Source organism: Gadus macrocephalus, chromosome 12 (assembly GCF_031168955.1).
Source record: "Gadus macrocephalus chromosome 12, ASM3116895v1".
In the NCBI taxonomy this organism is placed as follows: Eukaryota; Metazoa; Chordata; class Actinopteri; order Gadiformes; family Gadidae; genus Gadus; species Gadus macrocephalus.
The window spans coordinates 436,937-462,095 of NC_082393.1; the positions used below are offsets into that span (position 1 = coordinate 436,937).

General features: G+C 47.2%; 3 protein-coding genes and 2 long non-coding RNA genes across 6 annotated transcripts in view; 2 read left to right on the forward strand and 3 right to left on the reverse strand.

Moving 5' to 3' along the window:
* Positions 1–3,243: 3,243 nt before the first annotated feature.
* Positions 3,244–4,554, reverse strand: ier5 (immediate early response 5). The gene has a single exon (XM_060067286.1). The coding sequence runs from the start codon at positions 4,368–4,370 to the stop codon at positions 3,624–3,626; it is 747 nt and encodes a 248-aa protein (XP_059923269.1). The 5' UTR covers positions 4,371–4,554; the 3' UTR covers positions 3,244–3,623.
* Positions 4,555–6,591: 2,037 nt separating this feature from the next.
* Positions 6,592–14,222, forward strand: stx6 (syntaxin 6). 2 transcript variants are annotated; one of them, XR_009528404.1, is made up of 9 exons: positions 6,592–6,750; positions 8,775–8,947; positions 9,717–9,811; positions 11,013–11,075; positions 11,574–11,687; positions 11,961–12,067; positions 13,105–13,199; positions 13,855–13,998; positions 14,186–14,222. XR_009528404.1 is itself a non-coding variant. In XM_060067283.1 (8 exons), exons 1-8 carry the CDS (start codon positions 6,716–6,718, stop codon positions 13,929–13,931), a joined length of 759 nt encoding a protein of 252 aa, XP_059923266.1. In that variant the 5' UTR covers positions 6,592–6,715; the 3' UTR covers positions 13,932–14,157. The 2 variants fall into 2 exon arrangements, 1 of the variants encoding a protein (XP_059923266.1); XM_060067283.1 differs by lacking the exon at positions 14,186–14,222 and having other exon boundaries at positions 13,855–14,157.
* On the forward strand, positions 6,758–8,460 carry LOC132469353 (uncharacterized). The gene is made up of 3 exons (XR_009528417.1): positions 6,758–7,401; positions 7,687–7,850; positions 8,347–8,460. It is a non-coding gene; the product is annotated as an uncharacterized LOC132469353 (long non-coding RNA).
* Positions 13,861–14,477, reverse strand: LOC132469355 (uncharacterized). Its single transcript, XR_009528418.1, has 3 exons — positions 14,332–14,477; positions 14,186–14,253; positions 13,861–13,998 (listed from the first exon to the last, which is right to left on the reverse strand). It is a non-coding gene; the product is annotated as an uncharacterized LOC132469355 (long non-coding RNA).
* Positions 14,478–19,512: 5,035 nt separating this feature from the next.
* The window catches only part of patj (PATJ crumbs cell polarity complex component), a gene marked incomplete at its 5' end in the record, with an annotated part of 53,304 nt that continues 47,657 nt past the window's right edge, over positions 19,513–25,159 (reverse strand). Inside the window, 9 exon segments of the mRNA XM_060067396.1 lie at positions 19,513–20,793; positions 21,340–21,463; positions 21,821–21,903; positions 22,050–22,157; positions 22,552–22,674; positions 22,760–22,797; positions 23,069–23,210; positions 23,301–23,387; positions 25,110–25,159. The exon segment at positions 25,110–25,159 is cut by the window's right edge and continues 98 nt beyond it. Of these exon segments, the coding sequence (XP_059923379.1) occupies positions 20,647–20,793; positions 21,340–21,463; positions 21,821–21,903; positions 22,050–22,157; positions 22,552–22,674; positions 22,760–22,797; positions 23,069–23,210; positions 23,301–23,387; positions 25,110–25,159 (902 nt within the window).

The following is a 25,159-nucleotide window of genomic DNA, read 5'->3' on the forward strand; positions in this document are numbered from 1 at the left end:
AGATGACGGAGATAGCAATCCTGAAAACTAGCCTCCGAATCGAGGTGAGAGTCAGCTGCTATCTGTCACTCAAGAGGCTGCGCCCCTAATTATTCATACATTTTAACCTCAAATAAAATAAAAACTAGCCTCCTAAAAAAAATTAAACCCCCTCAGTGTTGTCATGGAGATATGAACTAAACATACTGACTAGAATGGTTTTTTGGACCAGGCTGTAAATAGGTTTAATAAGACTGTGAAAACGGCCTGTTTAACATGTGAGTCCCTTTTGGTACCACCTCGTAGTGGCCACCCGGTGCTACTGCAATGTTTGTCCCTTCCGCATTGGATGCTGGTGTATCTCGCTGTGGTTGGGGCTTGGTTACCCCTTATGTTTTTTTTGCTGGCAACCGATAAACTGCGACAGTGTTACCCCTTATGTTTTATTTGACGACGACCGAAAAATATTGTGAATAGTGAATACTAGATGAATGAAAACAATAAAACAATATTCATGAACATGAAATGCATTTAGTATGTATTTTTATTTTGGATTAATATCACAAAAGGCCACATATTTACAATATATTGCACAAAAATATGAAATGGCAGATGCTTTCTACGGCTTTAAAAATGCTACTTGGCAGATCATGCTGGTAACGGGTACATATGTATAACAGTCGATTAATACAGTCGTTGAAATGTGGATATTAATATTGATATGCAAACTATATAGCTTGTTCTGTACACCGCCAGAAGGGGGCGCGCACACAGCCTCATCACTTCTAGTGTGTGTGCGTTCGTCGGTCCGTTGGTTGTGCCGGAGGCGCGGTGCAGCCCCTGTTAGAGACGCTCCCAATGCCCCGGTTCAGAACAGAAGAACCTCATTGATGTGTCAAAGAAACAAAATCAGCAGGAAAGAACAATCCTGGTTGAGGTTAAAGAGGTCTCTCACAATGTGTTATCAGAGCAGGGGGCTTTGGTCGCCAAGGAGACACACACAGACACACAAACACAGCTGCCGGGTAACACCCCCCGCTGTCGTCATGGGTACCACCAGACTCTGGGGGGGGGGGGGGGGGGGGACAGCTGCTACCTCAGCAGGGGTTCAATGTATGGGGGAGGGGAGGTCTGGCTATTGTTGTATGGGAAGGGACTGACATGTGTCCATATATATATTATGTATATATATATTTAAATGTATAGGCGTAACCTTACATAATATGCATATGCACATGTTTATATATATATATATATATATATATATATGTATATGCATATGTATGTGGTCTGTAAAGGTTTAGATGACCGACATTAGCTCTACCTGGAGATCAACTAGAGAGCAGCATAGACAAAGGGAGAGAGACAGACAGAAAGAGAGACAGACAGACAGAAACTGGATGACCCTGGTCTTGGAATGTGAAGAGAGAGCCGCCCCCCAACACACAAACCACAGACACAAACACCCTCCCCCCTCATACCCACACTCTCCCTCCCGTGTCTCCCCCGTCCCTCCTGTCTGCTGAGCAGAGAGAGAGAGCAGCACAGAGGGAGGGCTGGGGGAGACGGAGGGGAGTCATGTGACCCTGACTCCTCCCCTATGACACGGACTCCTCCCCCTATGACCCTGACTCCTCCCCCTATGACCCTGACTCCCCCCTGGGATTCCTGAGGGGGGGTGATGATCCCGTGCTATAGTACCAGTATAATACACACAGTACTGCTATAGTACCAGTATAATACACACAGTACTGCTATAGTACCAGTATAATACACACAGTACTGCTATAGTGCTAGTATAATACACACAGTACTGCTATAGTGCTAGTATAATACACACAGTACTGATATGGTACCAGTATAATACACACAGTACTGATATGGTACCAGTATAATACACACAGTACTGCTATAGTGCTAGTATAATACACACAGTACTGCTATAGTGCTAGTATAATACACACAGTACTGATATGGTACCAGTATAATACACAGTACTGATATACTGCTAGTATAATACACACAGTACTGCTATAGTGCTAGTATAATACACACAGTACTGCTATAGTGCTAGTATAATACACACAGTACTGCTATAGTACCAGTACACAGTACTGATATACCAGTATAATACACACAGTACTGCTATACTGCTAGTATAATACACAAAGTACTGCTATAGTATCAGTATAATACACACAGTACTGCTATAGTATCAGTATAATACACACAGTACTAGTATGGTACCAGTGTAATACACACAGTACTGCGATACTGCTAGTATAATACACACAGTACTGCTATAGTATCAGTATAATACACACAGTACTGCTATAGTACCAGTATAATACACACAGTACTGCTATAGTACCAGTATAATACACACAGTACTGCTATAGTGCTAGTATAATACACACAGTACTGCTATAGTATCAGTATAATACACACAGTACTGCTATAGTATCAGTATAATACACACAGTACTGCTATAGTACCAGTATAATACACACAGTACTGCTATAGTGCTAGTATAATATAATACACACAGTACTGCTATAGTGCTAGTATAATACACAGTACTGCTATAGTACTAAAGTACTGCTATAGTACTAGTATAATACACATAGTACTGCTATAGTAGTAGTATAATACACATAGTACTGCTATAGTAGTAGTATAATACACATAGTACTGCTATCGTACAAGTATAATAAGCATTAGTTAGGAATGGTATAATACACAGTACTGATATAGTACAAGTATAATACACACAGTACTGATATAGTACAAGTATAATACACACAGTACTGCTATAGTTCTAGTATAATGCACAGTACTGCTATAATACACACAGTACCGTTAGTAATAGTATAATACACAGTACTGATATAGTTCTAGTATTATACACACAGCACTGGTATATAGTACTAGTATAATACACAGTACTGCTATATAGTACTAGTATAATACACAGTACTAGTAGAATACACACAGTACTGCTATAGCACTAATATAATACACACAGTACTGCTTTAGTTCTCGTATAATACACAGTACTGTTATAGTACTAGTATAATACACAGTACTGCTATAGTACTAGATAATACACAGTACTGCTACAGTATTAGTATAATACACACAGTACTGCTATAGTACACACTACACAGTGTATGTTCTGATGGTTCCAAGAAGCGGCCCGCGGCCAACTAGGACCCCGGGGGGCGGGGCATCAATAGAGGACCAGAGTAGAGAACCAGAGCACAATAGAGTAGAATAAATACTTTATTGTTATTGTTTACATCACGTGCTTAGCACCAAAGCGCGTCACGTCGGAAGTCATATATACACGAAAACATCACAAGCGGTCTGAACCCAAACAAAGAGCGGTCATCCACGTCAACAAATGACGTCACCGGACGACCACACGGCATTCCGTCCCGGTGCGACGGACGACCCCCCGGGACCACCGGAACCCAGCTCCGGTACCGGGGGCTCCTCCCGGGACCACCTGCCGCCTAACAGCGGCTCTCGGCGGCCACGTGGTCCGAACACTTCCGTGTTCCTCGGACCTGTTCCGGTCTGTCCTGTAGACCCGCCGGTCCCTGCGAGACTCGAACCAAACCCCCCTCGAGCGGGACGAGGGTCTAGAAGGCCGCTATGGCGGGAGACCAGGGCGGCGCCATGCTGCGCAGCCGCGGCTCACGGCGCACCTTCTCCTCTCCCGCCTCGTCTCGAGCCGCCGCGTCCTTACTCAGCAGACCGGAGAAGCTCGAGCCGAACACGGAGATCAGCCCGGTGACCGTCCCCTCGGTCCCGGGGCTCTCGGAGATCATCTCGGTGACCGTCCCTTCGGTCCCGGGGCTCTCGGAGATCATCCCGGTGACCGTCCCCTCGGTCCCGGGGCCCTCAGAGATCGGTCCGGTCCCCTGGCTCTCCTCCCCCGGCGGGCAGGTCGCGGAGGCACGGCGGGTCCTCTTCGCGGGTCCGTCCGAGGCCTCGGCGCTCCGCCTCTTTCGCGCGGGGGGGCTGCAGGCCTCTTTCACATCCGTCTCCTGCGCGAGAGAGAACCCGTCCAGCGCGAGCAAAGCGCGCGTCGCCTCGAGGTCCTCGCTGGGGCTGTCCTCCTCCCCCCCGGCTGCTCTGGTCTGCGGGGTCTCCGGTGGAGCTGGGTCCGGGTGGTGGTCTCCCTGATCCGGGTCCCCGTATCCCCCCGCCGCCTCCGCGCGCGCCCACTCGTAGTATTCGCTGAGGTAGACGTGGCGCGCGGAGCGCAGCACGAGGGACACGAGCAAGTTCCGGTGCAGCTTGACGCCGCCGCGCTGCACGCGCGAGGTGTAGATCTTCCCGAGCGAGAGGCTCATGACCCGGTGCGCCTCCACCCTGTACTCCATCGGACCCAGACCCAGGAGTCTTTGTTTCCGTACTTCCGGTCGGTAGGTCTCGTACAGTCCGTGTTGTGGTCGGTAATGAGGGAGGGACTAGCTATCCGTTAATAGTCCGGATGTACCGAGGCCGGCGGTGTCGTCGTTGTTGTTGTTCCGTCTACGGCGGCTGGAGTGAGGACTCTTCTATTTATAAGGCTACTATATAGTGACACGTGGGAGCTCCGACAGCCAATAGGAAGCTGAGCCCAGCTTGAAATCTACCCCGCCATTTCCAGGCCGGCCAATGACAGCACCCCTGAGGGACACGTAACTCAGTATTTAAATACAGACACAGATATAGTAAGATAAGATATGGTAGTAAGATAGACTGATAGATAGAAACTTATAGCAAATGGCAAACACCACGTTACAAATATAATTTAAATAAGTTAATACAAAGTATAAATTTGCAAAGATACCAAATTCAAAATGCAAAAAATATAAATGGAGGAAAATAATAATATACAAGAAGAATGCTCTAATCTAAGCTAATGTCTCCATGGGTTGGGTCCGCAGGGTGTGGTGGGCAGGGCTGAGGGGGGCGGTGGGTCGGCCCGGGGCCCCGCCCCCACCCAGGGAGGGGGGGTCCAGTCTGAGGGTGGGGCCCCTGGGGAGGGGGGTCCAGTCTGAGGGTGGGGTTCCTGGGGAGGGGGGTCCAGGTAGAGGGTGGGGTTCCTGGGGGGGGGGGTCCAGGTAGAGGGTGGGGTTCCTGGGGGGGGGGGTCCAGGTAGAGGGTGGGGTTCCTGGGGGGGGGGGTCCAGGTAGAGGGTGGGGTTCCTGGGGGGGGGTCCAGGTAGAGGGTGGGGTTCCTGGGGGGGGGGGTCCAGGTAGAGGGTGGGGTTCCTGGGGGGGGGTCCAGGTAGAGGGTGGGGTTCCTGGGGGGGGGGGTCCGGTTGCTGAAGCAGATCCTCTGTCCTCGTGGGCAGAGGAGATGCTAGGACGCTCTCCGAAGGGCCGGGTCCTGGTCCAGGTCCTGGTCCACAGGGCCTGGTCCTGGTCCCGCCTTGATGAGTCCTTTTAGATATGCTGCACTCCAGCACACCACAGCTATATATATATATATATATATATATATATATATATATATATATACATATACTCCAGCACACCACAGCTATATGGTGTGCTGGAGTATATATATATATATATATATATATATATAGCTGTGGTGTGCTGGAGTGCAGCATATCTATATATATTATATATACCTACAAGATAAGATACTAAGATAGGATAAAGATAAATGCTAGTAAGCTATAGTATAATTTGTCAAATATCGAATTATTGATGTCAGATACAGTATGGCTGATGTCAGATACAGTATGGTTGATGTCAGATACAGTATGGCTGATGTCAGATACAGTATGGCTGATGTCAGATACAGTATGGTTGATGTCAGATACAGTATGGCTGATGTCAGATACAGTATGGTTGATGTCAGATACAGTATGGCTGATGTCAGATACAGTATGGTTGATGTCAGATACAGTATGGCTGATGTCAGATACAGTATGGCTGATGTCAGATACAGTATGGTTGATGTCAGATACAGTATGGCTGATGTCAGATACAGTATGGCTGATGTCAGATACAGTATGGTTGATGTCAGATACAGTATGGTTGATGTCAGATACAGTATGGCTGATGTCAGATACAGTATGGTTGATGTCAGATACAGTATGGATAAATTCAGTGTCTACATTTCTCGCTCTCTGTTCAGCTGTATCACAATGTACACCATTTACAGATCACAATAAAGCATAATAGTGTCATTGTAGTTATGATATAATGTATCAAATACACACTGTCTTTATGATGCACTTCCCCTTTAAGGGACACACAGGGAATGCCTGTCTTTATAATGCAATCCCCTTTAAGGGAACGCCCTACTATGGGATTCGGGTATTGCGTCATATCTGGCAGCGGGATTCACCATGGGAACGATTTTGTAAAAATCCCGCCTAGAAAAGCTAAATGTTGAAAAGGAGAACAGATATAAGATATTTATCTTACATGTAACAATATATTCCAACCTAAGTGTTTGTGTGTGTGTGTGTGTGTGTGTGTGTGTGTGTGTGTGTGTGTGTGTGTGTGTGTGTGTGTGTGTGTGTGTGGGGGTGGGATTGTGTGCGTGTGTGTAGGGGGGTAGGCGTGCGTGTGCGCATGCGCGCTACGTAACTAATAGGAAGTCATCTCCGCTGTCGTCGCTGTGATAGAAACCCGAGCCGGAAGTGTCGGAGTGACGCAGTGCCTGGTTTCCGGTTTCCACATGTAAACAACACCGCGCTTGGTCTCCTCTTCTCTTCCTCAACATGTCCATGGAGGATCCGTTTTTCGTGGTCAAGGGGTAAGAAAGCTCTACTGCGGACGTGTCATCTAGGACAGGAAGTCGTTTCAATACAATCTGACCCGCGGCACCGCTAGCCCAGAGGCTAAGCTAACAAGCTACATGCTACAGAACAATGAGGATTAAATGACGGATTGGTCTGAACCAATCAGCACGAAGCGCGTCATCAGATAATTGATTAATTGATTACAATACTTAACAATATATACAGATATGACTTGTGACTGCGTGATCCCCTCTTATGATGGGGTGAGGAGCCCGACAGCGTGTTGTGACATGGTGATGACGTTGTGTTGTGAAGGGATGAGGGTGACAGGGTGATGAGTGTTTTGTGACTGGCCGGGTGACAGGATGAGGAGTGTGTTGTGACGGGGAGGGTGACAGGGTGAGGAGTGTGTTGTGACGGGGTTAGGGTGACAGGGTGATGGTGTGTTGCGACAGGGTTTGGGTGACAGGGTGATGTGTGTTGTGACGGGGTTAGGGTGAGGGGTGTGTTGTGACGGGGTAAATTGACAGGGTGAGGAGTGTGTTGTGACAGGGTTAGAGTGACAGGGTGACGTTGTGTTGTGACAGGGTTAGGGTGACAGAGTGAGGGGTGTGTTGTGACGGGGTTAGGGTGACAGGGTGACAGTGTGTTGTGACAGGGTTAGGGTGATGGTGTGTTGTGACGGGGTTAGGGTGACAGGGTGAGGGTGTGTTGTGACGGGGTTAGGGTGACAGGGTGAGGGTGTGTTGTGACGGGGTTAGGGTGACAGGGTGATGGTGTGTTGTGACGGGGTGAGGGTGACAGGGTGATGGTGTGTTGTGACGGGGTGAGGGTGACAGGGTGATGGTGTGTTGTGACGGGGTTAGGGTGACAGGGTGATGGTGTGTTGTGACGGGGTTAGGGTGACAGGGTGAGGGTGTGTTGTGACGGGGTTAGGGTGACAGGGTGAGGGTGTGTTGTGACAGGGTTAGGGTGACAGGGTGAGGGTGTGTTGTGACAGGGTTAGGGTGACAGAGTGAGGGGTGTGTTGTGACGGGGTTAGGGTGACAGGGTGACAGTGTGTTGTGACGGGGTGATGAGTGTGTTGTGACAGGGTTAGGGTGACAGGGTGATGGTGTGTTGTGACGGGGTTAGGGTGACAGGGTGATGGTGTGTTGTGACGGGGTTAGGGTGACAGGGTGATGGTGTGTTGTGACGGGGTTAGGGTGACAGGGTGATGGTGTGTTGTGACGGGGTTAGGGTGACAGGGTGATGGTGTGTTGTGACGGGTTTAGGGTGACAGGGTGATGGTGTGTTGTGACGGGGTTAGGGTGACAGGGTGATGGTGTGTTGTGACGGGGTTAGGGTGACAGTGTGAGGGTGTGTTGTGACGGGGTGAGGGTGTGTTGTGACGGGGTGAGGGTGTGTTGTGACGGGGTGAGGGTGACAGGGTGAGGGTGTGTTGTGACGGGGTGAGGGTGTGTTGTGACGGGGTGAGGGTGACAGGGTGATGGTGTGTTGTGACAGGGTGAGGGTGTGTTGTGACAGGGTGAGGGTGTGTTGTGACGGGGTGAGGGTGACAGGGTGATGGTGTGTTGTGACAGGGTGATGGTGTGTTGTGACGGGGTGAGGGTGTGTTGTGACGGGGTTAGGGTGACAGGGTGAGGGTGTGTTGTGACGGGGTGAGGGTGACAGGGTGATGGTGTGTTGTGACAGGGTGATGGTGTGTTGTGACGGGGTGAGGGTGTGTTGTGACGGGGTGAGGGTGTGTTGTGACAGGGTGATGGTGTGTTGTGACGGGGTGAGGGTGTGTTGTGACGGGGTGAGGGTGTGTTGTGACAGGGTGAGGGTGTGTTGTGACAGGGTGAGGGTGTGTTGTGACGGGGTGAGGGTGTGTTGTGAGGGTGTGTTGTGACGGGGTGAGGGTGTGTTGTGAGGGTGTGTTGTGACGGGGTGAGGGTGTGTTGTGACGGGGTGAGGGTGTGTTGTGACAGGGTGAGGGTGTGTTGTGACGGGGTGAGGGTGTGTTGTGACGGGGTGAGGGTGTGTTGTGACTCAGGGAGGTGCAGAAGGCGGTGCTGTCAGCCCAGGGGCTCCACCTGCGGTGGGGCGAGCTGCTGCGGGCGCCTGGGGGCGGGGCCTCCCGGGAGGAGGCGGAGTGGACGACCAACGAGCTGAGGAACAGCCTGAGGTCCATCGAGTGGGACCTGGAGGACCTCGACGAGACCATCGATATCCTCCACACACACACACACACACACACACACACACACACACACACACACACACACACACACACACACACACACACACACACACACACACACACACACACACACACACACACACACACACACACACACACACACACACACACACACACACACCATGGATGGTGAAGGGGTGAATTGGGCCTAAAAAAAAAAAAAGTTTGGTTCCTGTTGGTTGTCAGTTGAGGTCATGGGTAGGTAGGGAATTTATTTTATTTTTTCCAGCGGCAGCGAATGATAGGTAGGTTGTTTTCATTTAAAAACGAGAAAATTCGCTCATCCTTGTACAGAATGAAGAGGTGCTGTACCAAAACGTAATTATCGTTTGCATCAATTTTTTTTTTTTTTAATTTTTTTTTTTTATAAAGCTCATAAAATGATTTGGGTCGCACATAAATTGACAGGGTCGGTCGGAAACCGGAACCAAACAATTTTTTTTTTTAGGCCTTGGTGGTGGTGTAGTGGTGTGATGGTGTAGTGGTGTGATGGTGTAGTGGTGTGATGGTGTAGTGGTGAAGTGGTGATGGTGAAGGGGTGAATTGGTGATGGTGTAGTGGTGTGATGGTGTAGTGGTGAAGTGGTGAAGGTGAATTGGTGATGGTGTAGTGGTGTGATGGTGTAGTGGTGAAGTGGTGAAGGTGAATTGGTGATGGTGTAGTGGTGTGATGGTGTAGTGGTGTAGTGGTGATGGTGAAGGGGTCACTCTGTGGAGGGTTTCTTAACGAGGTCACGTATCGTTGAGTCCAACCCGAAGAAGTTCAACCTGGACGCTCCGGAGCTCGCCAAGAGGAAGGCCTTCATCAGCGCCACCCGGAAGGAGGTCCAGGTAGGACCGGCCTCAGGGGTCAGGGGGTAGGGGTCAGGGGGTAGGACCGGCCTCAGGGGTCAGGGGGTAGGGGTCAGGGGTCAGGGGGTAGGACCGGCCTCAGGGGTCAGGGGGTAGGGGTCAGGGGGTAGGGGTCAGGGGGTAGGACCGGCCTCAGGGGTCAGGGGGTAGGGGTCAGGGGTCAGGGGGTAGGACCGGCCTCAGGGGTCAGGGGGTAGGGGTCAGGGGGTAGGACCGGCCTCAGGGGTCAGGGGGTAGGGGTCAGGGGGTAGGGGTCAGGGGGTAGGACCGGCCTCAGGGGTCAGGGGGTAGGGGTCAGGGGTCAGGGGGTAGGACCGGCCTCAGGGGTCAGGGGGTAGGGGTCAGGGGTCAGGGGGTAGGACCGGCCTCAGGGGTCAGGGGGTAGGGGTCAGGGGGTAGGGGTAGGGGTCAGGGGGTAGGACCGGCCTCAGGGGTCAGGGGGTAGGGGTCAGGGGGTAGGGGTCAGGGGGTAGGGGTCAGGGGTCAGGGGGTAGGACCGGCCTCAGGGGTCAGGGGGTAGGGGTCAGGGGGTAGGGGTCAGGGGGTAGGACCGGCCTCAGGGGTCAGGGGGTAGGGGTCAGGGGTCAGGGGGTAGGACCGGCCTCAGGGGTCAGGGGGTAGGGGTCAGGGGGTAGGACCGGCCTCAGGGGGTAGGGGTCAGGGGGTAGGACCGGCCTCAGGGGTCAGGGGGTAGGGCCGGCCTCAGGGGTCAAAGGTCAGGGGTCAGAGGTCAGGAGGTAGAACAGGCCTCAGTAGAGGTCCCTCCTAGAGGGTTCTCACCCTGCCCTGCCCCCCCTGTAGTGAGCAGTGCATACATGCATCATGCTGTCCGTACTGTAGAGCTGACAGACGTTTTTTTTCATTTAAGATTTAATGAGAAGAATGGTTGGCTGTTAGCTAGGCTAGTTGACATGCTGTTACGTGGGCTAGCTGTTAGGTAGGCTAGCTGTTAGCTTTTAGGTAGCCTAGGCTAGCTGACAGGCTATTAGGTAGGCTAGCTATTACCTAGGCTAGCTGACAGGCTATGACGTAGGCTAGCTGTTAACTTTTAGGAAGGCTAGTTGTTAGGTAGGCTAGCTGTTAGCTTTCAGGTAGGCTAGCTGTTAATCAGGCTAGTTGACAGGCTATTAGGTAGGTTAGCTGTTAGCTAGGCTAGCTGACAGGCTGTCTTTGTCTCTAGGAGATGAAGGAGCAGATGTCCAGTCCGGCCACCTTGTCCATCCCTGACAAGAACAACAGACAGGTATGAAACAATGGGGTTATACTGGTTCCACTGGGATTGTACCGAGATTATACTGGTTACACTGGGATATACTGAGATAATACTGGTTACACTGGGATTATATTGGTTACACTGGGATTATAAACCTTGATTATGCTGGTTAGACTGGGATTCTACTGGTTAAACTGGGATTCTACTTGTTATACTGGGATTATACTGGGGTTTTACTGGTAACAGTGGAATGATACTGGTTGAACTTGGATCATACTGGTTACACTGGGATTATACTGGGGTTATACTGGTTACACTGGGATTATACTGGTTTAACTGGGATTATACTGGGGTTACACTGGGATTATACTGGTTTCACTGGGATTATACTGGGATTCTACTGGGTACACTGGGATTATACTGGTTAAACTGGGATACCGGTAATACTGAGATTCTACTGGTTCCAGTGGGGTAATACTGGGCTGATACTGGTCAGGGGTGAGAGGTCAGCGGTGGGCTGTGTTCCAGGGGCCGGGCGGGAGTCCGGGCGGGGGTCCGGGCGGGGACCGCTACACCAGACTGGACCAGCAGCTGCAGACCGCCAACAGCCTGTTCATAGAGGAGCAGCACTCACAGCAGCAGGTGGGCACGCACGCACGCACGCACGCACGCACGCACGCACAGACACACACACGCACAGATGCACACACAGCAGCAGGCACGCACACACAGACACACACACACACACACACGCACACACAGCAGCAGGCACGCACAAGCACGCAAGCATACACACACACACACACACACACAGAAACACATACACACACACACATGTTTCTATTTGTTAGTATTTTAATATAAAGTGTGTGTGTGTGTGTGTGTGTGTGTGTGTGTGTGTGTGTGTGTGTGTAGCTGATGGCGGAGCAGCAGGACCAGCAGCTGGAGCTGGTCTCAGGGACCATCGGGGTCCTGAAGAACATGTCAGAGCGGATTGGCCTGGAGCTGGACGAGCAGGCAGTGTACGGCTCGACCCCTCACCCTCTCACTCCTCAGTCTCTCACTCCTCAGCCTCTCACTCCTCACCCTCTCACTCCTCAGCCTCTCACTCCTCAGCCTCTCACTCCTCAGCCTCTCACTCCTCAGCTTCTCACTCCTCACCCTCTCACTCCTCAGCCTCTCACTCCTCACCCTCTCACTCCTCAGCCTCTCACTCCTCAGCCTCTCACTCCTCACCCTCTCACTCCTCAGCCTCTCACTCCTCATCCTCTCACTCCTCAGCCTCTCACTCCTCAGCCTCTCTCTCACCCTCTCACTCCTCAGCCTCTCACTCCTCATCCTCTCACTCCTCATCCTCTCACTCCTCAGCCTCTCACTCCTCAGCCTCTCACTCCTCAGCCTCTCACTCCTCAGCCTCTCTCTCACCCTCTCTCTCCCCACCCTATCACTCCCCAGCCTCTCACTCCTCACCCTCTCTCTCACCCCTCAACCTCTCTCACCTCACCCTCTTACTCTTCAACCTCTCACCCTCTCACCCCTCACCTTCTCACCTCTGACTCACTCATTGTGTATCTTTAGCGAGCTGAGGTGTGTTGTGTTGTGGCAGTGAGGTTTGTTGTGTTGTGGCAGTGAGGTGTGTTGTGTTGTGGCAGTGAGGTTTGTTGTGTTGTGGCAGTGAGGTTTGTTGTGTTGTGGCAGTGAGGTTTGTTGTGTTGTGGTAGTGAGGTTTGTTGTGTTGTGGCAGTGAGGTTTGTTGTGTTGTGGCAGTGAGGTTTGTTGTGTTTTGGCAGTGAGGTTTGTTGTGTTGTGGCAGTGAGGTTTGTTGTGTTGTGGCAGTGAGGTTTGTTGTGTTTTGGCAGTGAGGTTTGTTGTGTTGTGCACAGTGAGCTTTGTTGTGTTGTGGCAGTGAGGTTGTGTTGTTGTGTTGTGCACAGTGAGCTGGTTGTGTTGTTGTGTTAAGGTTGTGTTGTTGTGTTAAGGTTGTGTTGTTGTGTTGTGCACAGTGAGCTGGTTGTGTTGCGTTGTTGTGTTAAGGTTGTGTTGTTGTGTTGTTGTGTAGCATGCTGGATGACTTCACCCACGAGGTCGACAACACGCACTCCAAGCTGGACAACGTGATGAAGAAGCTGGCGAAGGTGTCCCACATGACCAGCGGTACGGCCCCCGAGTACAGCAGGAGTACTAGTACTACTGTACACACAGTACGGTATACTACCGTAGTATTAGTATAGTAGTATTACTGAAGGTGTCCCACATGACCAGCGGTACGGCCCCCGAGTACAGCAGAGTACTAGTACTACTGTACACACAGTACGGTATACTACCGTAGTATTAGTATAGTAGTATTACTGAATGTGTACAGTAATCATACTATAATACTACATTCAGTAGTATTAATGTATGCATACAGTAAGTAATATCACCATAGTATTACTGTACACATACAGTTAGTAATACTACCATAGTAGTATTATAGTAGTACCGGTATAACTAGTATGACTAGTATAGTACTACTATAATACTACGGTAGTATTACTTACTCTATGTGTGCAGTATTACTACTATAGCACTACTTTGGTAGTATTCCTTACTGTATGCGTCTCATTCTAATGGTATTTCTTATGTTCTGTATAGTGTGTGTGTGTGTGTGTGTGTGTGTGCGTGTTGTGTTAACGTGTTGTGTTGACGTGTTGTGCGTTGACGTGTTGTGTGTTGACGTGTTGTGTGTGGTGTGTTGACCTGTTGTGTTGACCTGTTGTGCGTTGACCTGTTGTGTGTGGTGTGTTGACCTGTTGTGCGTGTGTTGCAGACCGGCGCCAGTGGTGTGCGATCGGGGTCCTGCTCCTCATCCTCCTGGTGGTCCTGATGCTGTTCTTCATCCTCTGATCCTCCTCTTCATCACAAGACAGTCTCCGCTCAGCCAGGAGACCCAAGACCCGGACCCCCTAGAGACCTGGACCCCCGAGAGACCCGGACCCCCGAGAGACCCGGACCCCCTAGAGACCCGGACCCCCGAGAGACCCGGACCCCCGAGAGACCCGGACCCCCTAGAGACCCGGACCCCCGAGAGACCCGGACCCCCGAGAGACCCGGACCCCCGAGAGACCCGGACCCCCGAGAGACCCGGACCCCCGAGAGACCCGGACCCCCTAGAGACCCAGACCCCCTAGAGACCCGGACCCCCTAGAGACCCGGACCCCCTAGAGACCTGGACCCCCCCAGACCCCCTAGAGACCCGGACCCCCTAGAGACCCGGACCCCCTAGAGACCCGGACCCCCCAGAGACCTGGACCTGGTCTGGTCTAGTCTGTACTGGTCTCTACTGGTCCGGTCCAGACTCTACTAGACTCTCTTGCTCTGTTGTGACTGATTAGACTTGACTTGTCTCTCCTGGTGTCTCAGTCTCTCCTGGTCTCTCTCAGTCTCTCCTGGTCTCTCCTGGTCTCTCCCGGTCTCTCAGTTTCTCCCGGTCTCTCAGTCTCTCCTGGTCTCTCCGTCTCTCTCTCAGTCTCTCCCGGTCTCTCAGTCTCTCCTGGTCTCTCCTGGTCTCTGTCTCTCCTGGTCTCTCCTGGTCTCTCAGTCTCTCCTGGTTTCTCAGTCTCTCCTGGTTTCTCCCGGTCTCTCAGTCTCTCCTGGTCTCTCCTGGTCTCTCTCAGTCTCTCCTGGTCTCTCAGTCTCTCCTGGTCTCTCCTGGTCTCTCTCAGTCTCTCCTGGTCTCTCCTGGTCTCTCTCAGTCTCTCCTGGTCTCTCAGTCTCTCCTGGTCTCTCCTGGTCTCCTAGTTTCTCCTGGTCCAGTTATTCCAACCCTCTGGTTGATGTTTTATTGTTTTAATGTCTCCTCTGTCTGCACTAACGTCACCACGGTAACGGTCCTTGACGGACTGGAGACACTGGGACATACGAGGAGAGAGAGGACCTCCCCAGGACCCCCCCCCCCCCCACACACACACACACACACACTCCCCCCTCCCCCTCTCTTCTGTTTGTGGTGCGTTTGAAGTTTACTGATGAACGGGGGGAGTGGCTGGGAACCACGACTGAAGAGGATCGACCATCCTGGACCCCCTCCCCCCTGGACCCCCTCCCCCCTGGACCCCCTCCCCCCCTCCCTGTCCAGGTGGTATTGGTACCCCCAGTCCCTCCTGGACTCCTAATGAGCCCTGGACCAGTGGTTCTGGACCAGTGGTTCTGGACCAGTGGTTCCTCCTAACGAGCCCTGGACCAGTGGTTCTGGACCAGTGGTTCTGGACCAGTGGTTCCTCCTAATGAGCTCTGGACCAGTGGTTCTTGACCAGTGGTTCCTCCTAACGAGCCCTGGACCAGTGGTTCTGGACCAGTGGTTCCTCCTAACGAGCCCTGGACCAGTGGTTCTGGACCAGTGGTTCCTCCTAATGAGCCCTGGACCAGTGGTTCTGGACCAGTGGTTCTGGACCAGTGGTTCCTCCTAATGAGCCCTGGACCAGTGGTTCTGGACCAGTGGTTCCTCTGGTACTGTAGTGTTATGTGTTCGTTATGAGTTGTTTTGATGCTGGTAAGACACTATGTGTTGACTGTATTCTGGTACAGGACGGTGGACCAGGTACCTAGGTACCTCGTCCATGGTCTCTGCGATGGTTTGATCATGTAAATATGAACGAGGGGTCGGGCCTCCCGCTGACCTTCGACCTATGTCTGTCTGATAGCCTGCTTGACCTATGAACTCTGACCGTCTGCACGGATCAGACATGGGAATCATTTCAATAAAAGCTGAAACATGTCAGTTCACCGTGAGTGTGGTCTCGCCTGGTGTGGGAGGGGCTTTCTGAAGGGGGCGTGGTCTCCACTGGTGTGGGAGGGGCTTTCTGAAGGGGGCGTGGTCTCCACTGGTGTGGGAGGGGCTGAAGGAGGGGGCGTCAGGATGCATGAATCAGTCCTGTATTAAAATACATAACGAGGCAACAACAAGGGGTTCAAATGATGAAGTAAAACACAACACGTCTGTAGTCCACCTAGGGAGGGGGACCCCCGAGAGTCTGGGGTCCCCAGGGTCTGGGGGACCCCGAGGGGGGACCAGCTGAAGGCCTCATGAACAGGGTGAAGGCGCCTCGGTCTGCTGGTTATTCAGTCTCACTGCCCTCGATGGGACCAGGGGGTCCCCAGGGTGGGGGGCCCCTAGAGGGGGAGCACTAGTGACCCCTAGAGTACTAGTGACCCCTAGAGCACTAGTGACCCCTAGAGTACTAGTGACCCCTAGAGCACTAGTGACCCCTAGAGCACTAGTGACCCCTAGAGGAGGAGCACTAGTGACCCCTAGAGCACTAGTGACCCCTAGAGGGGGAGCACTAGTTAACTAGTCAACTACATAATATAGTATATATATACTGTGGTAATATCAACTATATTATATAGTATATATATATACTGTGGTAATATCAACTATATTATATAGTATATACAGTATATACTGTGGTAATATCAACTATATTATATAGTATATATATACTGTGGTAATATCAACTATATTATATAGTATATACAGTATATACTGTGGTAATATCAACTATATTAGATAGTATATACAGTATATACTGTGGTAATATCAACTATATTAGATAGTATATATATACTGTGGTAATATCAACTATATTATATAGTATATACAGTATATACTGTGGTAATATCAACTATATTAGATAGTATATACAGTATATACTGTGGTAATATCAACTATATTAGATAGTATATATATACTGTGGTAATATCAACTATATTATATAGTATATACAGTATATACTGTGGTAATATCAACTATATTATATAGTATATATATACTGTGGTAATATCAACTATATTATATAGTATATACAGTATATACTGTGGTAATATAAACTATATTAGATAGTATATACAGTATATACTGTGGTAATATCAACTATATTAGATAGTATATATATACTGTGGTAATATCAACTATATTATATAGTATATACAGTATATACTGTGGTAATATCAACTATATTAGATAGTATATACAGTATATACTGTGGTAATATCAACTATATTATATAGTATATACAGTATATACTGTGGTAATATCAACTATATTAGATAGTATATATATACTGTGGTAATATCAACTATATTATATAGTATATACAGTATATACTGTGGTAATATCAACTATATTATATAGTATATACAGTATATACTGTGGTAATATCAACTATATTAGATAGTATATACAGTATATACTGTGGTAATATCAACTATATTATATAGTATATACAGTATATACTGTGGTAATATCAACTATATTAGATAGTATATATATACTGTGGTAATATCAACTATATTATATAGTATATACAGTATATACTGTGGTAATATCAACTATATTATATAGTATATACAGTATATACTGTGGTAATATCAACTATATTATATAGTATATACAGTATATACTGTGGTAATATCAACTATATTATATAGTATATACTGTGGTAATATCAACTATATTATATAGTATATACAGTATATACTGTGGTAATATCAACTATATTAGATAGTATATACATACTGTGGTAATATCAACTATATTATATAGTATATACAGTATATACTGTGGTAATATCAACTATATTATATAGTATATACAGTATATACTGTGGTAATATCAACTATATTAGATAGTATATATATACTGTGGTAATATCAACTATATTATATAGTATATACAGTATATACTGTGGTAATATCAACTATATTAGATAGTATATATATACTGTGGTAATATCAACTATATTATATAGTATATACAGTATATACTGTGGTAATATCAACTATATTATATAGTATATACAGTATATACTGTGGTAATATCAACTATATTAGATAGTATATATATACTGTGGTAATATCAACTATATTATATAGTATATACAGTATATACTGTGGTAATATCAACTATATTAGATAGTATATACATACTGTGGTAATATCAACTATATTATATAGTATATACAGTATATACTGTGGTAATATCAACTATATTATATAGTATATACAGTATATACTGTGGTAATATCAACTATATTAGATAGTATATATATACTGTGGTAATATCAACTATATTATATAGTATATACAGTATATACTGTGGTAATATCAACTATATTAGATAGTATATATATACTGTGGTAATATCAACTATATTATATAGTATATACAGTATATACTGTGGTAATATCAACTATATTATACAGTATATACTGTGGTAATATCAACTATATTAGATAGTATATATATACTGTGGTAATATCAACTATATTATATAGTATATACAGTATATACTGTGGTAATATCAACTATATTAGATAGTATATATATACTGTGGTAATATCAACTATATTATATAGTATATACAGTATATACTGTGGTAATATCAACTATATTATATAGTATACACAGTATATACTGTGGTAATATCAACTATATTAGATAGTATATATATACTGTGGTAATATCAACTATATTATATAGTATATACAGTATATACTGTGGTAATATCAACTATATTATATAGTATATATATACTGTGGTAATATCAACTATATTAGATAGTATATATATACTGTGGTAATATCAACTATATTATATAGTATATACAGTATATACTGTGGTAATATCAACTATATTAGATAGTATATACAGTATATACTGTGGTAATATCAACTATATTATATAGTATATATATACTGTGGTAATATCAACTATATTAGATAGTATATATATACTGTGGTAATATCAACTATATTATATAGTATATACAGTATATACTGTGGTAATATCAACTATATTAGATAGTATATATATACTGTGGTAATATCAACTATATTATATAGTATATACAGTATATACTGTGGTAATATCAACTATATTATATAGTATATACAGTATATACTGTGGTAATATCAACTATATTATATAGTATATAAATACTGTGGGGGCTACGTGCCTGGACCCCGGGGGGGGGGTTGCCTGGAGGCGCCCGCTGAGGGGAGGGTCTGCTCTGCCCCCCCCAGTCTGCTCCTCCACCTGCCCCCCCCACCGTGTGCTACTGTACCTGCTCCTCCATCCCCCTCAGACCACCTAGTGGCCGCGACTGGAGGTACAGGTTTATAGTGTGGGGGTGTGGCGCCACCTAGTGGCCGCGGCTGGAGGTACAGGTTTATAGTGTGGGGGTGTGGCGCCACCTAGTGGCCGCGACTGGAGGTACAGGTTTATAGTGTGGGGGTGTGGCGCCACCTAGTGGCCGCGGCTGGAGGTACAGGTTTATAATGTGGGGATGTGGCGTCACCTAGTGGCCGCGGCTGGAGGTACAAGTTTATATTGTGGGGGTGTGGCGCCACCTAGTGGCCGCGGCTGGAGGTATAGGTTTATAGTGTGGGGTCAGAGGTCAGTGAGGGCGGTGGAAGGAGACAGGAAGCAGTTTGTGCTTATCTCAGACTTTAATAAAACACTAGCAGAGTTTTAGCAGCTCATGGAAGAAACAGACAGACAGACAGAAAAACAGGTGTCTGTCTCACAGCTAGACACACAGACTCAATCCTTCCCCCTGAGGTCAGAGGTTATTCTGTTACACGCAAGACACGCTAGACGACATCATCAGGAGAGAGAGAGGGAGAGACAGAGACAGAGAGAGAGAGAGGATATTGCTATCAATATTAACAATAAAAAGAAAACATAAATATTGGCAACATTATTCATTTTCCATTGACTGATCGTTGTCGTCCCCATGGTAACGGCTGAAGCCAGTGACTGATCGTTTTTGTCCCCATGGTAACGGCTGAAGCCTTGTGGACGCGTTGTGCATTAAGTCTCTTATTAATCGTTTATTTAGAGATGGGCGTTAATCGGTAGATCTCCATGGAGACGCCTGGTTGGCATGGTAACGCATGCAGCCAGAAAGGGCTGCTACCTGGCTTATTGCTAAGAGCTAACCGGCAGCACTAATGGCGCCGTTTCACCCGAGGGTGCGGTCGGTGCAGTCTGCAAGGCGCGGCACGGTTCGCAATTTCCACCGCCAAAAGTGGGCGTGGCCCGGACTGAGCCGTACTCGTCTTGCAGTACTCCTCCGTTGGGGTTCCGAGACGCCTGAAAGTGTGCCGGCAAGTTGGAGCTACACACGTCATCCGTTGATTGGTCGACAGAATCGTCACTTCCGTGCGACAGGGGGATAATGACAAACAAACACAGTACCAGCGAGGTATTTCTGGACAACGGCGAAAGCTTCGTTTATTGAAGAAAATGTTGCGCAAAAGTTTGAGGTCCTTCTCGGACGTCAAAGGAAACAAAACGCAAAGCTAAAGCCTGCATCCAGCTAGCTAGCTACGCATTATAGCAAGCGGCAGGCTACGATAGCTAGCTAAGAAGTGCAGTAAGCTCCGCGTTATGCTAGCTACCTAGGCAGTGTAGCTTTCTCCAGGATATTCTAGCTAGCAGGCTACGCTAGCTAGCTAGGTAAGATAGCAGGTCATGGGCTCGCCTGTGTGTGTGTGTGTGTGTGTGTGTGTGTGTGTGTGTGTGTGTGTGTGTGTGTGTGTGTGTGTGTGGTGTGTGTGTGTTAGGACAGGACCCTCAGGACCACTGTGCCGCTCTGTCTCTTTAAGAGAGCGACCGCCTGCTCGTGCGTCGCTCGCTCTAAGCTCTCCCCGTTCACACTCAGGATCTGATCACCCCGACGCAGCCGGCCGTCCGAGGCAGCCGCCCCCTGAGAGAGAGAGAGAGAGAGAGAGAGAGAGAGAGAGAGAGAGAGAGAGAGAGAGAGAGAGAGAGAGAGAGAGAGAGAGAGAGAGAGGATATTTGGACCTTATTGGTTGTGATCATACATGGCGACAGCAGTGGTGGCTATGGTGAAGGTACTGGTTGCTATGCAGAAGGTACTGGTTGCTATAGCGAGGGCAGTGGTTGGTATGGTGAGGGCAGTGGATGCTATGGTGACGGTACTGGTTACTATGGTGGAGGGACTGGTTAGTATGGCAAGGGCAATGGTTGCTATGGTGAAGGTAGTTGTTGCTATGGTGGAGATACTGGTTACTATGACAAGAGCAGTGGTTGCTATGGCGACGCTAGTGGTTGCTATGGTGAAGGTACTGACTGCTATGGTGAAGGTTCTGGTTGCTATGGTGAAGGTTCTGGTTGCTATGGTGAAGGTTCTGGTTGCTATGGTGAGGCCAGAGGTTGCTATGGCGAGGCCAGTGGTTGCTATGATGAAGGGACTGGTTGCTAAGGCGAGGCCGGTGGTTGCTAGGCGTACCTTGCTGAAGACGGTCTTGACGTATATGGGCAGGTCCCCGTGGGGGCTGCTGAACCCGCCCACGATGCTGAAGCCCAGACCCTCGGGACCCTTCAGTAGGGCCACGGCTAGGGGGCCCGGGGCCCTGAGACACACACACACACACACACACACACACACACACACACACACACACACACACACACACACACACACACACACACACACACACACACACACACACACACACACACAATCAGCATTGACACATCCACATACACAGTAGGGCCCTTACTGCAACACACACACAAAGAATATCCATGTGTGGGTGTGTTTGTGCGTGTGCGTACTCTGGCTCTGCGTGGACCGCTGGTAGGTTGGGTTAGGGTTAGGGTTAGGGTTAGGGTTAGGGTTAGGGTTAGGGTTAGTGGTTAGGGTTAGGGTTAGGGTTAGGGTTAGGGTTAGAATATCCATGTGTGGGTGTGTTTGTGCGTGTGCGTACTCTGGCTCTGCGTGGACCGCTGGTAGGTTGGACAGATTCTCCACCTGACTGGTCACCGCACCGATGTTAGTGTCGGCTACCACCTGGACACACACACACACACACACACACACACACACACACACACACACACACTCAAGGTGAGTACCTTGGTGGTCACAACAGAGGATACCTGTGTGTGTGTGTGTGTGTGTGTGTGTGTGTGTGTGTGTGTGTGTGTGTGTGTTACCTCCAGGGTGAGGGGTGTGTCAGAGTCTCTCTTCAGGAGGTCGACGACCTCAGAGTGAGAAAAACCATCGAGACGAACGCCGTCAATACTGACCACCCGGTCCCCCACCTCCACACACACACACACACACACACACACACACACACACACACACACACACACACACACACACACACACACACACACACAGTGTCAATCACACACATCATCAATAATTATGTGTGTTTATATTTATTTTGTGTATCTATTACGTGTGCGTATGTGTGCATAACGTGTGTGTGTGTGTGTGTATAAAGTGTGTATAATGTGTGTGTGTATGTATGGTTTGTAAGTATGGTGTGTGTGTGTGTGTGTGTGTGTGTGTGTGTGTGTGTGTGTGTGTATGTATAGTGTGTATAGTGTGTTTGTGTGTGTGTGTGTGTGCGCACTCACGCGTGCGTGTGTGTGTATAATTTGTGTGTGTTTATAATGTATGTGCGTGTGTGCGTGCGTTTGTGTGTACCTTGAGCTGCTGGCTCCTAGCCGCTACTCCGTTAGCTTGGATCATAGCGATGAAGACCGGGAGGTCCCCCAGTGGGCTGCCCCGCCCCCCCGCGATGGACACGCCCAGACTGTCCCTGGAGCCCTGCACACAGCCACTCACATCACTGCCTGCCCGATCACATGTCCAGCTCAGCCAATCACATCATTTCAGGGTCACATGACCTTACCCGCGTGATCTGGACGGTCCGGACATCCTGGGGTCCCACTGTTAACACATGACATCACAACATGACATCACAACATGACATGACATCACAACATGACATCACATCACAACATGACATCACATAACATCATGACATCACAACGGGAAATCAGGACATGACATCACAACATCAAATCACATGACCACATGACGTCACAACCCGACATTGCAGCGTGACATCACAGCATGACATCACATCATGACATCACAGCATGACATGACATCATGACATCACAGCATGACATCACAGTGAATCAGAACATTCTCCTACCGGTGTTGTTGGAAGACGAGATGTTGCCGGGGGTGATGCTTGCCGTAGGGTCAGAGGTCACCTCAGGGACCTGGGAGGGGGCGGGGCTTTCCGCCCGGGGGGGCGGAGTCACAAAACTTGAGCAGCTTCCATCTTGATCCATCTGAGAGGAAACACACATTTAAACACAGTGACACACACACACAGTGACACACACACACACACACACACACACACATAGACAAACCCCCACCTGGCTACTCTGGGACGTCTGTCTGGAGGGGGTCCATGTTGCCGCCTTCAGACGTCCCACCTCCAGATGAACACACCCTCTGGTACACTGCAACACACACACACACACCCTCTGGTACACTGCAACACACACACACACACACACACACACACTCACACCCTCTGGTACACTGCAACACACACACACACACTCACACCCTCTGGTACACTGCAACACACACACACACACACACTCACACCCTCTGGTACACTGCAACGCACACACACACACACACACCCTCTGGTACACTGCAACACACACACACACACACCCTCTGGTACACTGCAACACACACACACACACACACACACACACATACACCCTCTGGTACACACACACACACACACACACACACACCCTCTGGTACACACACACAGTCTATATGTTTAGTCTATATTTTAAGTCTATATATATGTTTAGTCTATATATATAGATGTGTAGTCTATATGTTTAGTGTATATGTTTAGTGTATCTGTTTATTCTATATGTTTGGTCTATATGTTGAATGTATGTATATGTTTAGTCTATATGTTTATTGTATATGTATGTTTAGTGTATATGTTTTGTGTGCATATGTTTAGTGTATATGATTAGTGTATATACATGTTTAGTGTATATGTTCAGTCTATATATATGTTTAGTCTATTGTTTAGTCTATATGTTTAGTGTATATGTTTAGTGTATATATGTTAAGTCTATGTTTAGTCTATATGTTTAGTGTGTATATATATATGTTTAGGCTGTATGTTTAGTCTATATGTTTAGTGTATATGTTTAGTCTATCTATATATGTTTAGTGTATATATATGTTTAGTCTATCTATATATGTTTAGTCTATATGTTTAGTGTATATATATATGTTTAGTCTATATGTTTGGTGTAGATATATGTTTAGTCTATCTATATATGTTTAGTCTATATGTTTAGTGTATATATATGTTTAGTCTATCTATCTATGTTTAGTCTATATGTTTAGTGCATATACATGTTTAGTCTATCTATATATGTTTAGTGTATATACGTATATGTTTAGTCTATATGTTTAGTGTATATATATGTTTAGTCTATCTATATATGTTTAGTCTATATGTTTAGTGTATATATATGTTTAGTCTATCTATATATGTTTAGTCTATATGTTTAGTGTATATATATGTTTAGTCTATCTATATATGTTTATTCTATATGTTTAGTGCATATATATGTTTAGTCTATCTATATATGTTTAGTCTATATGTTTAGTGTATATATGTTTAGTCTATCTATATATGTTTTGTGTATATATATGCTTAGTCTATATGTTTAGTGTATATATATGTTTAGTCTATCTATAGATGTTTAGTCTATATGTTTAGTGTATATATGTTTAGTCTATCTATATATGTTTTGTGTATATATATGCTGAGTCTATATGTTTAGTGTATATATATGTTTAGTCTATCTATATATGTTTAGTCTATCTATATATGTTTAGTGTATATATATATGTTTAGTGTCTATATATGTTTAGTCTATATATATCTTTAGTCTATATGTTTAGTGTATATATGTTTGGTCTATCTATATATGTTTAGTCTATCTATATATGATTAGTGTATATATATATGTTTAGTGTATATATATGTTTAGTCTACATGTATATGTTAAGTGTATATATATGTTTAGTCTATCTATATATGTTTAGTCTATATGTTTCGTGTATATATATGCTTAGTCTATATGTTTAGTGTATATATATGTTTAGTCTATCTATATATGTTTAGTCTGTACCTTGAGCATGGCTGCGACGGCCTCCTGGTTGGCGTGTCTAACCTGCTCCC

Coding starts and splice junctions, on each gene's coding strand:
- ier5 (XM_060067286.1), bottom strand. CDS start 4,370: ATGGAGTACAGGGTGGAGGCGCACCGGGTCATGAGCCTCTCGCTCGGG.
- stx6 (XM_060067283.1), top strand. CDS start 6,716: ATGTCCATGGAGGATCCGTTTTTCGTGGTCAAGGG. Junction 6,751..8,774: donor CCGTTTTTCGTGGTCAAGGG/GTAAGAAAGCTC, acceptor GTTGTGACTCAG/GGAGGTGCAGAAGGCGGTGC. Junction 11,688..11,960: donor AGCAGCACTCACAGCAGCAG/GTGGGCACGCAC, acceptor GTGTGTGTGTAG/CTGATGGCGGAGCAGCAGGA.